Source organism: Pan troglodytes, chromosome 14, assembly GCF_028858775.2.
Source record: "Pan troglodytes isolate AG18354 chromosome 14, NHGRI_mPanTro3-v2.0_pri, whole genome shotgun sequence".
Classification (NCBI taxonomy): domain Eukaryota; kingdom Metazoa; phylum Chordata; class Mammalia; order Primates; family Hominidae; genus Pan; species Pan troglodytes.
Window position 1 is genome coordinate 19,022,440 of NC_072412.2, and position 14,913 is coordinate 19,037,352.

Genomic DNA, 14,913 nt, shown 5'->3' on the forward strand with positions numbered 1-14,913 from the left:
AGTCAGGGAAATAAAAAACTCCAAAAAGTGGAAACTGGGGGAGTTGGTCCGTGTGAAACCCAGTTGGGTTTGCCAACTGGTGCTTATTAAAATTAGGCTCCTACCCTCTTTCCCACAGAGGCTGGAAGATGGGGGTCCTAGCCTGAGGTATTTGCTGGAACAAACAGTAAATTCTTTAGGTGATCTTGAGTTTTCTCAGGCAAGCGTCTAGGGGTCATCCTATGGATGTGGCCTTGAGCTGTTAAAAGTCATGTTGGGGTCGGGCCCGGTAGCTCATGCCTATAATCCCAGCACTTTGGGAGGCCAAGGTGGGTGGATCGCCTGAGGTCAGGAGATTGAGACCAGCCTGGCCAACATGGCAAAACTCTGTCTCTACTAAAACCACAAAAATTAGATGGGCATGGTGGTGGGCACCTGTAATCCCAGCTACTCGAGAGGCTGAGGCAGGAGAATCATTTGAACCTGGGAGGCGGAGGTTACAGTGAGCCAAGATTACGCCACTGCACTCCAGCCTGCGCGACACAGCATGATTGTCTCAAAGAATAATTTAAATAAATAAATAAAATACAAAAATTAGGCAGCATGGTGGTGTGCACCTATAATCCCAGCTATTAGGAAGGCTGAGACAGGAGAATTGCTTGAACCTATGAGGTGGAGGATGCAGTGAGCTGAGATTGTGCCACGGCACTCCAGTCTGGGTGACAGAGCAAGACTCTGTCTCAAAAAAAGAGTCATGTTGGTGGCCAGGCACAGTGGCTCATGCTTGTAATCCCAGCACTTTGGGAGGCTGAGGCAGGAGGATCACTGGAGCCCTGGAGTTCAAAGCCAAACTGGGCAACATAGCAAGACCCCATCTCTACCAAAATAAAACAAAAAATTAGCCAGGCGTGGTGGCGCTCATCTGTAGTCCTAGCTACTCAGGAGGCTGAGGTGGGAGGATTGCTAGAGCTCAGCAAGTTGAGGCTACAGTGAGCCATAATCATGCTACTGCACTCCAGCCTGGGTGACAGAGCAAGACCCTGTCTCTAAGAAAATAATAAAAATTTAAAAAAAATTAGAGTCAACATCCTTATAACCACTACTTACATCTACCATTAACATATTTCTTATTTTATTTTATTTTATTTTTTTTTGAGACCTCGACTCACTGCAACCTCCGCTTCCTGGGTTCAAGCGATTCTCTTGCCTCAGCCTCCTGAGTAGCTGGGATTACAGGCATGCGCCACCACGCTAAGCTAATTTTTGTATTTTTAGTAGAGACGAGGTTTCACCATATTGGTCAGGCTGGTCTCAAACTCCTGACCTTGTGATCTGCCCGCCTTGGCCTCCCAAAGTGCTGGGATTATAGGTGTGAACCACCGCGCCCGGCCTTGCTGTGCTTTTTAAATTGTCTTTTTGAGGGATTTGTCCATCAAATTTCTCAAATCCTTTTTCTTTTTCTTCTTTTGAGACGGAATTTCGCTGTTGCTGCCCAGGCTGGAGTGCAATGGTGCGATCTCGGCTCACCACAACCTCTGCCTCCTGGGTTCAAGCGATTCTCCTGCCTCAGCATCCCAAGTAGCTGGAACTACAGGCATGCGCCACCACGCGTAGCTAATTTTGTATTTTCAGTAGATATGGGGTTTCTCCACGTAGGTCAGGCTGGTCTTGAACTCCCAACCTCAGGTGATCCACTCGCCTTGGCCTCCCAATGTGCTGGGATTAAGGCGTGAACCACCACGCCCAGCCTCTTTTTTTTTTTTTTTTTGAGACTGAGTCTCGCTCTGTCGCCCAGGCTGGAGTGCAGTGGCCCGATCTCGGCTCACTGCAACCTCTGTCTCCCGGATGCAAGCAATTTTCTTGCCTCAGCCTCCTGAGTAGCTGGGATTACAGGCATGTGCCACCATGTCTGGCTATCTTAAATTCTTTGACCTAAATTGTTTATAATACCTTCTCAAGTCTCTTTGTTTTGTTTTGTTTCATTTTTGTCTCCCCCCCGCCCCCACTCCAGAAATATCCATAAGTTCCTAATATGGCACTGACAGTCACAGCTCAATGGCGCCTTCACCCAACACACCCTAGACTCTCTGCTGCCCCAACCACGGTGACCGACCTGAGAAGTGTGGCACCAAAGGGCGGTAGGGTGTGACAGACTGCCACAGTTACTACTTGAGAGCGTCATTATGACAGTTACTACTGTTACTACTTGAGACCGTCATTACGAGACTGAACGGAGGACGAATGTAGAAATGAAAAATTAAAAGAAACTGTTTTAAAGAAAGGGCCAGGGGAAGAAGACAGGTCCCTGCTTCTAGTGAGCAAAGGCAGCTGCCTGAGCCTCTACAGCCCTTCCTATTTATTGGGTAGAAAGAGCAGGGAGCAGGAGGTAAAGACTGGTCAAGCTGCTTAATTGATCACAGATTAACATTATTGCTAACAAGCTTCAGATGTGCCTAATTACAAGAAACACTTGTGTCTGGGGCGTCACACCCTCAGCATTCCTTCTGGGTGGCAGACACAGTTTGTCAGTTTGCCAACATCCAGCTTTCATGAAGTTTGCTGTTTACTTATGTAGCCTCCAGTAATATACTGAGTTGATCACGACCCTCACTCTTTTGGCCTTCAACAGTAGGGAGCCAGGGGAGGAAGCACCAGGAATGGCACACGGTCATAATGCTGGTGAGTAGGGAGGGCCATCAGCCCCAGGGGCAAAGGCCACTTGACAGACCTGGAGGTGGGGTGAATGCCAAAATGCTGCGGATTACTCAGAGAGTGGAGGTGGAGACAGGGCACCCCCTCCGCTCCCCTTCAAGTCTTGAGGACTGAGACGGCTCCAAGTGTCCTCAGAGTGGGGCAGAAAGGAATCTTAGGTCCACCTGGCATGTGGCAGAGGCAGGATCCATAGATTAAATGTTTTTGGTGGAGTGTGGTGAAGGAGGCTACTTGCCCCTCCAAGACAGGCTTCCTCTTGGTCCAGTGGGAGAAGATGCCTCCTTGGTGATGAAACCGTGGGTGATTTGGGTAGATGACATTCATGACGCCAGCTCTTCTGGAAGTTATAGTAAGGCACCGAGGGGTGGCTCCTCTCCCTGCGGCAGCTGTCACTTACCATCCTGTAGACCGTGACCTCCTCACACAGCGCCAGGACGAGGATCGCGGTGAGCCAGCAGGTGACTGCGATCCTGGAGCTGGTCGCAGCAGGCCATCCTGCACGCGGTGGAGGCGCCCCCTGCAGGCCGCAGCGCATCCCCAGCTTCTGGACGCAGTGTGAGCGGTTACGCAGCAGCACGCTCATGTGAGATGCCCCGCAGGGTGCTATGCAGGCCCACGTCCCCAGAAAACCCATGGCAGGCGCCCGGGTGCCGGAGCACGCACTCGGCCCCATGGATCTCTGTGCCCAGGGCTCAGCCAGGCATCTGGCCTCTAAAGGTTTACAATTTTATTAATTTGTAGGCACATATTATGAAAGGCTTTTTAATACCAACAGGAGTGAGGTGTTAAGTCTTATTTTCCAGGGGTTTCTCTGGCTTTATTTATCCTTAGAAGCAAACTGGATTAATATGCTCTTCACTCTAAATGTGATTTCCAGGATATTAGTTCAAAATGATCTACTGTCCACATTTAAAATTAATACCACTATATTCCCGAACTAATTTCACACCCTCTTAAAAACAAAGATTCTATTAATTGGCTCAAAATTTGCTTTCAAGTCTAGTTTTTTTTTTTTTTTTTTTTTTTGAGACAGAGTCTCATTCTGTCTGTCACCCAGGCTGGAGTGCAAGGTGTGATCTCGGCTCACTGCAACCTCCACCTCCCAGGTTCAAGCAATTCTCCTGCCTCAGCCTCCCGAGTAGCTGGGATTATAGGCTGCCCACCACCACGCCTGGCTAATTTTTGTATTTTTAGTAGAGATGGGGTTTCACCATGTTGGTCAGGCTGGTCTTGAACTCCTGACCTCAAGCAATCCACCCGCCTTGGCCTCCCAAAGTCCTGGGATTACAGGCGTGAGTCACTGAGCCCAGCACTTTTTTTTTTTTTTTTTTAAAGTGAAGTAGTGAGAGGAGGGAGAGTTCAATTTGTAACTGACTGTGAACAATTGAGATAACTGACTTACTTTACTGGCTCACCTTGGACCAGCTTTTTTTTTTTTTTTTTTTTTTTTTTTTTGACACTCTGTCCAGCCCAGGCTGGAGTGCAGTGGCTCGATCATGACTCACTGTAGCCTCAACCTCCAGGACTCAAGTGATCCTCCCACCTCAGCCTCCCAAGTACTTAGGATCACAGATGTGTGCCACCACACCTGGCTAATTTTTGTATATTTTGTAGAGACGGGATTTCACCATGTTGCTTAGGCTGATCTCAAACTCCTGGGCTCAAGGGATCCACCTGCCTTGGCCTCCCAAAGTGCTGGGATTACAGGCATGAGCCACCACACCCAGCCCAGCCTCAAATTCTTAATTTCAGCCTTAACATGGTCACACACTGTAAGTCAACCTTATAGAGCAGTGGTCCCCAACCTTTTTGACACCAGGGAAGACAGTTTCATGGAAGACAATTTTTCCATGGATGAAGGGGGTAGGGGTGGTTTCAGGATGAAACTGCTCCACCTCAGATCATCAGGCATTAGATTCTCACAGGGAGCCTGCAACCTCCATTCACAATAGGGTTCCCAGTCCTATGAAAATCGAATGCTAACCCTGATCTGACAGGAGGCGGAGCTCAGCAGTAATGCTCCTTCGCCAGTTGCTCACCTCCTGCTGTGTAGCTCAGTTCCTAACAGGCCACAGCCAGGGGTTTGGGGACCCCTGTTATACAGCACTATTCCAGCTCTAAAATTTTGTGCCTTCATATTGTCTTTGTCTATGCCTTTCCCTATTCATCTGCCACTGATGATTGCAGCTGCCTATGTTAAGATCTTATGTTGTGTCAACGAGTTGAGGAATTTTAAACTCCAAGTAATGGGGAACTTCAGAGCTTTGGAGACAAAAAGAGTGATGAGACCTAAAAAGATATAGTATTATTCTTTCCACTGAACTTGACTGAGATCTTCCATTCAATTATATTCATTTTTACTTTTTCTTTTTTTTTTTTTGAGACAGTCTTGCTCTGTCACCCAAGCTGAAGTGCAGCAGCATAATCTTGGCTCACTGCAACCTTTGCCTCCCAGGTTCAAGCAATTCTCCCACCTCAGCCTCCTGAGTAGCTGGGATTTACAGACACATGCCACCATACCCGGCTTATTTTATTTTATTATTATTATTGTTATTATTTTTGAGATGGCGTTTCGCTCTTTTAGCCTGGGCTGGAGTGCAATGGCATGATCTTGGCTCACTGCAACCTCTGCCTCCAGGGCATAAGCGATTCTCGTGCCTCAGCCTCCAGAGTAACTAGGACTACAGGCTTGCACCACCACACCCAGCTAATTTTTTGTATTTTTAGTAGAGACAGCGTTTCACCACGTTGGCCAGGCTGGTCTTGAACTCCTGACCTCAGGTGATCCACCCGCCTCAGCCTCCCAAAGCGCTGGGATTACAGGCGTGAGCCACCACGCCCGGACTTTTTCTTGTATTTTTAGTAGAGATGGCTTTTCACCATGCCGACCAGGCTGGTCTCAAACTCCTGACCTCAAGTGATCTGCCTGCCTTGGCCTCCCGAAGTGCTGGGATTACAGCTGTGAGCCACTGAGCCTGGCCTCACTTTTACATTCTATGTAGCAAATTGTACATAGTATATATATAAAGTGGCTATTAGCAACTCTTACTGGCTCATGACACTAAGAGAGGACCAAAGAAATCACAAGAGGAAAATAGGTCAATGTAAGAATTTTAAAGATAGCAATTTTGAAAATCAGAAGTTTATGAAAACCATCTCACTTGTCCTCAGTGAGATGAGAAAACCAGTAAGTCAATATTAATTGGCATTGCCATTTTCTCCAAGACTATTGAGATTATCCTTTCTAATTTTTGATATAAAATTAGTAGTAGGAGATAATTTTTTCTAATGACTTTTCCCAGTGAAGTAGTTAAAAAGATGAAAAGAAACCCTGGGTACAGTCCAGATCAGTGATGACAGTTCCTGCAGCTGGGGAGGTGAAGGATGGTAAATAGGATTTTCACATCTATGTTTTCTCCCTTCCTTCCTTACAGTGAGCACACAATAATTTTTTTTTTTTGGAGACGGAGCCTTGCTCTGTCGCCAGGCTGGAGTGTGATAGTGCAATCTCAGCTCATGCAACCTCCAACACCCTGGTTCAAGTGATTCTCCTGCCTCAGCCTCCCGAGTAGCTGGGACTACAGGCGTGCACTACCACGCCCAGCTAATTTTTGTATTTTTAGTAGAGACGGGATTTCACCACGTTGGCCAGGATGGTCTTGCTCTCCTGACCTCGTGATCTGCCCGCCTCGGCCTCCCAAAGTGCTGGCATTACAGGCATGAGTCACTGTGGCCGACCACATTAATTTTACAATGTTAAAAAAATAAAAATTAGGCCGGGCATGGTGGCTCACGCCTGTAATCCCAGCACTCTGGGAAGCCGAGGCGGGCGGATCACCTGAGGTCAGGAGTTCGAGACCAGCCTGGCCAACATGGTGAAACCCCATCTCTACTAAAAATACAAAAAATTAGCCAGGCACGGTGGTGGGCACCTATAATCCCAGCTACTCGGGAGGCTAAGGCAGGAGAATTGCTTGAACCAGGGAGGCAAGATCGTGCCATTGCATTCCAGCCTGGGCAACAAGAGCAAAACTCTGCCTCAAAATACATAAATAAATAAATATTAAAAATTAAAAACTAGAAAAGGAAAAAAATTTAATTATTCCCATATAGAGATACTTGCATTTTTATCTTCTCTTCTTTAGTTGATTTTTTTTTTTTTTTTTTTTTTTTTTTTTTTTTTTTGATGGAGTCTCGCTCTGTCACCCAGGCTGGAGTACAGTGGTGCACTCTCGGCTCACTGCAACCTCCGCCTCCCAGGTTCAAGCAATTCTCCTGCCTCAGCCTCCCAAGTAGCTGGGAGTACAGGCGCCTGCCACCACACCCGGCTAATTTTTGTATTTTTAGTAGAGACAGGGTTTCACCATATTGGCCAGGCTGGTCTCAAACTCCTGACCTTGTGATCCGCCCGCCTCGGCCTCCCAAAGTGCTGGGATTACAGGCGTGAGCCACCACGCCCAGCCCGATTTTTTTTTTTTTCTAAGGGTTGGGGTTTTATTACATTGCCTCGTCTGGACTCCAACTCCTGGGCTCCAGGGATCCTCCCCCTCAGCCTACCAAGTAGTAGGGACTATGGGTATATGTCACTGAGCCCGGATCATCTAACACTGTATTATGAAAGATGTCAAACATAATGAAAATTTGAAAGCTATTTACAATGAACACAGGTCAATGAAACACCTATATCTTTTGAATTTTTTACCTTTAATTGCTATGTGTGGAATTGATGGTGCCTTCTAGGTGTGCAGTATGCTGATGAAATAAATGAATTTAAGGTGAGGATCTAATTTTATTTTTTAAACTGATAAATCTGATGGTTATGCCAAATTATCTTAAACAGCCACTGATTGATTTCAGTAGTTTGCTCAAATACGAAAGGGTCTAATTATACTATGAATCTGTGATTCAGTTGATTGGCAAGCTTTAATGAAATAATGAGTATATTTGTTTACTTATTTTAGAGACAGCGTCTCGCTCTGTCACCCAGGCTCTAGTGCAGTAGCATGTTCTCGGCTCACTGCAACCTCTGCCTCCTGGGTTTAAGCAATTCTCATGCCTCAGCCTCCCAAGCAGCTGGGATTACAGGCATGTGCCACCACGCCCTGCTAATTTTTGTGCTTTAATAGAGATGGGGTTTCACTATGTTGGCCAGGCTGGTCTTGAATCCCTGACCTCAAGTGATCCACCCCACTCGGCCTCCCAAAGTGCTGGAATTACAAGCATGAGCCACTGTAAGTACGCTGATAATTTGCAAACAAATTTCAAAACTTGTTCTACAGTCTCTAGAGTATTCTCTGGGCTTCTAGAGCAAACTGGATTTTTGGAAACGTCCCAAAGCCACATTCAGATCCATGTCTGAAAATACTAAATGATCTAGTTGTCAAAAACCAAAATGGTGGCTGGGCATAGTAGCTCAAGTCTATAATTCCAGCACTTTGAGAGGCTGAGGTGGGAGAATCGCTTGAGACCAGGAGTTGAAGATCAGCTTGGACAACATAGTAGACCCCATCTCTATTTAAAACAAACAAACACTCAAAATGGTTAGAAGTTAATGAGGATTACTTTCACGGGTATTCCAAAAATATATACACTGGTATCATTGAGAGTCTGCAAGTATTCCTAGTGTCATCCCACAAGAACGCACCTTCTGTCCTAGTCACTGCTCATATGCCATTTTGTTTCACAGGAATAGTATATAAAAATTTAATATATTACAAAATTGACATCAGAAATCAGAAACAGAAGGGAGATTTACTAAATACACAGTGATGGGGCTGCTGACCATCTAAAATAACTTAAATCCTTAATTTTCATTGGTGTATCTCAAATTTCAAGCATGCCATCTCTTTTCACAGGGAGAAAAAAGCCCATAACACTTGAAGGTTAACTTAATATATACTTATTTTAATATTTTTTATATTTTTATCAACATAAAATAGGTAAATATAGTTCACATACAATAATAAATGCTAAAACATTTACAAATTAAAATAAACATAAAACCAATAAAATGGAAATTAACCATCATTAACATAACAAATAATGCTGTTTTGCTCAAACGAAGTAGATCACAAGTATTTGGTTTAATAGCAAAAAGCTGTAGTTTCAGATCCCATTCTGTAAACTGAGTAGTTTTACTTTAATAATAATGTTGAGAATGCTTCTTCACATAAGTATCTTATTCAAACTGGTATTGATCAATTCAAGTCTTTCTTTCCTCTTTCAAGGTAATTAGAACATAATATTTTTCTTTCTTTTGAGACTGACTCTCGCTTTGTTGCTCAGGCTGGACTGCAGTGGTGCAATCTCAGCTCACTGCAACCTCTGCCTCCTGGGTTCAAGCGATTCTCCTGCCTCAGCCTCCTGAGTAGCTGGGACTACAGGTGTGTGCCACCACACCTGGCTAATTTTTGTATTTTTAGTAAAGATGAGGTTTTGCCACGTTGGCCAGGCTGGTCTTGAACTTCTGACCTCAATTGATCTACCCGCCTGAGCCTCCCAAAGTTCTTGGATTACAGGCGTGAGCCATTGCGCCCGGCCAAGAACAGAATATTAACCAAACCCATCAAATGGCAGTCATTAAATGCCAATTTTTAAATAGGTGTAAATTGATAGATTTTGAAGATTAACAATTACCTATTGTTAATCTTCATTGCCTAATGAAGTCATTGCCTAATGATGATTGAATCTAATTAGTTTTAGATTTAGAATGGAAACATTGTTTGCTATTTATTTGCTATCATACTTATTGCTAAGGAACTGCTGCAAGTTACTCTGTAGAGGAGACTTACAACACAATAGTACTGACTATTGCAGGACAGATGTTTTCTGAGTAATGTAAGATTCTGATCATCATGCCAAAAAACAACTCAGGTATATTACGTGTACAACAACAGCACACCATCATTTTTCTCATTTTCATATAATCTGCGTTCTGCAGCATCAATAGCTTTATTTTTTTTCAGATCAGATTTTAATTTTGAGTACTTAACACTATTGTTGATGTGCATTTCACTTTCTTCATGTTTACTAAGAATATGTGATAAATGTTGCCAATCTTTGCACCCATTTTCATTTTTCAGTTGATTTTTTCCTTCCCCAAAGAGTTTGCAATATAGACAAAACACAGAATCTTTTGAGGTTGAATAAAGTAACCAGGATCTAGTGGTTTTTTCACCATTTGGAAGAATCCGTGTATAATAAGTTTCTGAAAACTTCCTCCCTGTATTATCTTTTGGAAAGTTAAAATTTCTTACTTGAGGCGGAACATTTTCAACAAGAGTGTCCCGTTGTTTAATATTCAAAATTCGGGGCCACGTACCTGGATCTGCGGAAAGCACAACTGGTACAATGGAGTCTTCAAAATTTTTCTCTTCCAGTTGCTCTTGAAATGTATCAGCTATGGTTGACGTGGAAGGAGGAGGTAAATTCACATTCTCTTGGATCAGTAATGTATCCGTGCCACATTCTACTGAAAGCTGTAGCTGTGAAGTCTTTTCCTTTTTTTCTGGGATTCCCTCTATTTTTTTCAAAAGTGTATTTGACGATCCATATAATTGTTTCTCATTTTCTTCTCTAAAAGCATTCCTTTTTCTATTTTCTGATGCTGTTAATTTTTTTGATTTTGTTTCCATCATCTGAGGACAAAGAGGATTATAATTTTATTTTAGGTTAAACTTTTAAAAATTAATGTATATTCAAATGCTCAATAAGCACATGCTCATCATTAGGCATCAAAGAAATGCCAATCAAAAAGACGACGACGGTCGGGTGCGGTGGTTCATGCCTGTAATCCCAGCACTTTGGGAGGCCAAGGTGGATGGATCATTTGAGGTCAGGAGTTCGAGAACAAGTCTGGCCAACATGGTGAAACCCTGTCTCTACTAAAAATACAAAAATTAGCCGGGCCATAGTGGCATGCGCCTGTAATCCCAGCTCCTCTGGAGGCTGAGGCAGGAGAATCGCCTGAACCCAGGAGGCGGAGGTTGAGCTGAGCTGAGATCGCGCCACTGCACTCCAGTCTGGGCGAAAGAGTGAGACCCTGTCCCAAAAGAAGAAGAAGAAGAAGAAGAAGAAGAAAAAAGGTGACAAGTCCCAAAAGAAGAAGAAAAAAAAAGGTGACAACATACCACTTCATATCCAAGAGGATGACTATAATAGAGAATGAGGCTGGGTGTGGTGACACATGCCTATAATCCCAGCACTTTGGGAGGCCAAGGCGGGTGGATCAGTTGAGGTCAGGGGTTTGAAACCAGCGTGGCAAATATGGCGAAACCCCGTCTCTGCTAAAAATACAAAATTTAGCTGGGCGTGGTGGGGCAGGTACTGGTAATCTCAGCTACTCTGGAGATTGAGACACAAGAGACCTCACTTGAACCCTGGAGTCGGAGGTGGCAGTGAGCTGAGATCATGCCATTGTACTCCAGCCTGGACAACAGAGCAAGACTCCATGCTTAAAAAAAAAAAAAAAGAGAACAAAAGTCTTGGCAAAGATGTGGAGAAACTGGAACCTCTCTAAGATCCTGGTGGGAAATGTAAAGTGGTGTAGCCACTTTTGAAAACTGTCTGGCTCAAAAAAACAAAAAACAAGAAACAAAAAAATTAATTAGATGGGTGTGGTGGCAGGCGCCTGTAATTCAAACTACTCGGGAGGCTGAGGCAGGAGAATTGCTTGAACCTGGGAGGCAGAGGTTGCAGCCAGCTGAGATCATGCTACTGCACACCAGCCTGGGCAACAGTGCGAGACTCCGTCTCAAAAAACAAAAAACAAAAAAATGAAAACTGGAAGTTTGTCAAAATTTAAACAGAGTTACCCTATGACCCAGCAATTCCACTCCAAGGTATATACCCAAAAGAAATAAAAATATATGGACACACAGGCCAGGCATGGTGGCGCACGCCTGTAATCTCAGCACTTTGGGAAGCCGAGGTGGGGGGATCACGAGGTCAGGAGTTCGAGACCGGCCTAACCAAGATGGTGAAAACCTGATTCTACTAAAAATACAAAAATTAGCTGGGCATGGTGGCGGGCACCTGTAATCCCAGCTACTCGGGAGGCTGAGGCAGAACACTGCTTGAACACGGGAGACAGAGGTTGCAGTGAGCCAAGATCTCGCCACTGCACTCCAGCCTGGGTGACAGGAGGGAGACTCCGTCTCGTTAAAAAAAAAAAAAAACTGTGTCCACACAAAAACTTAGACCCAAATGTTCATGATAATATTACTCATAATAGCCAAAAAGTAGAAACAACTCAAATGTCCCATCACAGATCAAAGAATAGATAAAAATACAGTATTATCCATGCAATGGATAAAAACAAATGAAGTACTGATGTATGCTACAACATGGGAAAAAATTGAAAATAGTATGACACATGAATAAACTAGTTGCGAAGTACTTGTGTGATTCTATTTATGTGAAATGTTACAGAAGAGGCAAATTTATAGGCAGAAGATAGACTAACAGTTGCCTAGAACTTTGGAGGAGTTGGAGTTGAAAGGGGAACTGTTAATAGATAGGGGGTTTATTTTGGGGATGATGAAAATGTTCTAAGATTGGTGAATTTTAGGGTATGTTAATTACATCTCAATAAAGTGGTTATAAAAATTAATGTGAAAGTCACTAAAATTTAACAGCAATTAACTTTAATGGTGAAATTTTCATAAATAATTCCTTCAATACATGGGCCCAAACACACACAAATATGAAGAGAGAGCTCTAATTCAGGTATACATAATATTTTGTTCATCAATTATTAATGACAAGTGATTACTTTTTAAATAGGTCATAAATACTTAGGGATTTAAAGTGAGAACTAAGCATACTATTTTAATCCACTAATACAAAGAACATTTTTAAAATTTGATTTTAATTGAAACAATGTGCTTAAAAAGCAGCTCCTTGCTCAAAAACAGACCATTTAGATGTTGCTAGATTAACACTGTAAATTCAAAGTAGTATGTATGTTTATTAACATTGTTAGATGAGGTCACCATATCTGTCAGAAATTTAATTTTTATTTTGTTTTTGAACATTTTACTACCATTTACTGAAATATGTTGTAATAAAGACACATTACCTATTTTGGTGTCAATAAAATTATAATAAAAAAACTAAAAAGATTTAACATAATAAAGATGTATAAAATGTGGGCTGGGCACGGTGGCTCACGCCTGTAATCCCAGCACTTTGGGAGGCTGAGGCGGGCGGATCACGAGGTCAGGAGATGGAGACCATGGTGAAACCCTGTCTCTACTAAAAATACAGAAAGTTAGCCAGGCGTAGTGGTGGGCGCCTGTAGTCCCAGCTACTCGGGAGGCTGAGGCAGGAGAATGGCATGAACCCGGGAGGCAGAGATTGCAGTGAGCCGAGATTGCGCCACTGCACTCCAGCCTGGGCGACAGAGCGAGACTCCATCTCAAAAAAAAAAAAAGATGTATAAAATGTGAATGGCATCCTATTAGCTATACACAACACAACTTGAGTACCATATGCAATGCAGTGAAAGAAAATAAAAATGGACTTGTTCTGTTTCATTCTGAAAGTAATGTGGCAGCTTTAAAGTAAAAAATGCAAAGGTGTGGGCCAGGTGCGGTGGCTCACGCCTGTAATCCCAGGACTTTGAGAGGCCAAGGCGGGTGGATCACCTGAGGTCAGGAGTTCAAGACCAGCCTGGCCAACATGGTGAAACCCTGTTTCTACTAAAAATACAAAAATTAGCCAGGAGTGGTGGCGCGCACCTGTAATCCCAGCTACTCAGGAGGCTGAGGCAGGAGAATCGCTTGAACCTGGGAGGTGGAGGTTGCAGTGAGCTGAGATCGTGCCATTGCACTCCAGCCTGGATGACAGAGTGAGACTCTGTCTCCAATCAATCAATCAATGCAGAGATGTGATATGATCCAATAAATAAATGCAGAGATGTGACATGATCAAATTTGTACTTTGGAAAGATTGCTCTAATTGTATTATGAATTCCCAACCTTACGTAAGGAAGGAAGAGGCACAGAGATCAGTCAAGAAACTATAGTAGTAATTCTGGCAAAAGATGATGTTAGCTATGTCTAGGATTATAGCCGTAGAGATAGGAGTTGAGAAGTGCTCAGGAAGTAGAATTTGGATTAGTTGGTAATTGATTGGCTCTAGGGGCTAAGGAAGAAAGAAGAGTAAACAATGACCCTAAGTTTCTGAATGGGCATTTGGGTGGATGGTGGCTTCATTTACTGATATGGGAAACAAAGGAAACCAGGTTTGGAGGTTCAGTTTTCAACACAATGAGTTTGACTTTCAATGATGGATGGCATATAAGGCAGTGGTCCCCTAAGAGTATAATGGAGCTGAAAAATTCCTATCACCTAGCCGAGTGTGGTGGCACATGCCTGCAGTCCCAGCTACTCAGGAGGCTAAGGTGGGAGGATCACTTGAGCTGGAAGTTGCAGTGAGCAGAGCTCAAGCCACTGCACAGCAGCCTGGGTGACAGAGGGAGAGACCCTGTCTCAAACAAACAAAACAAAACAAAAAAAACCAGATACATTTAGTATAAAACACCAGCTAGTCATGCCAGGTTAATTAAAACAAATAGGAGTCCCCTACCACCTCCACCCATTTCCCCTTTACCAGAAGCTAACCACTTACAACCTTTTAAAATAAAAATAAAACAATTTTTAAAATATATACCATTAAAAAAATAAATATATTTTGAGATAGTCTCGCTCTGTCATTCAGGCTGGAGTGCAGTGATGAAATCATGGTTCACTCACTCGCAGCCGTGACCTCTCAGGCTCAAGTGATCCTCCGAGCTCAGCCTCCCAAGTAGCTGGGACCACAGGGGCATGCCACGCCAGCTAATTTTTAAGTTTTTTTTTGTAGAGACAGGGGTCTCACCATGTTGCTGAGGTTGGTCTTGAACTCCTGGGCTCAAGCAATCCTCTTGCCTCAGCTTCCCAAAGTGCTGGGATTACAGACATAAGCCATTATGCCTGGCAAACAATTTTTTTGAGACAAGGCCTTGCTTTGTTGCCCAGGAGGAGTACAGTGGCTATTCACAGGTATGATCCTAGTGCACTGTAGCCTCAAACGCCTGGGCTCAAGTGACCCTCTCGCCTCAGTCTTTCTAGTAGCTAGTATTGTAGGTGCACACCACCATGCCCAGCACTTACATAACTTTTCTAGCTGATTCTTCGGTTATTTCCAAATCTCAAAGTTACTTGTTTGTATCACTATTTA

The 14,913-nt window shown here is 43.6% G+C and overlaps 1 protein-coding gene across 7 annotated transcripts in view; it reads right to left on the reverse strand.

The window, feature by feature from the left end:
* Positions 1–8,574: 8,574 nt before the first annotated feature.
* ZMYM5 (zinc finger MYM-type containing 5) overlaps positions 8,575–14,913 on the reverse strand; it is a 40,200-nt gene continuing 33,861 nt past the window's right edge. For 6 of the 7 annotated variants that reach the window (XR_010150608.1, XM_016925014.4, XM_054664838.2 and 3 more), the window contains one exon: positions 8,575–10,328. Coding sequence is in view for 5 of the 7 variants with exons in the window: in XM_016925014.4 (XP_016780503.4) it covers positions 9,570–10,328 (759 nt within the window). In the remaining 2 variants the exon portion in view is untranslated. The remainder of the gene's footprint in view (positions 10,329–14,913) is intronic. The other variant, XR_010150607.1, reaches the window with a different exon arrangement.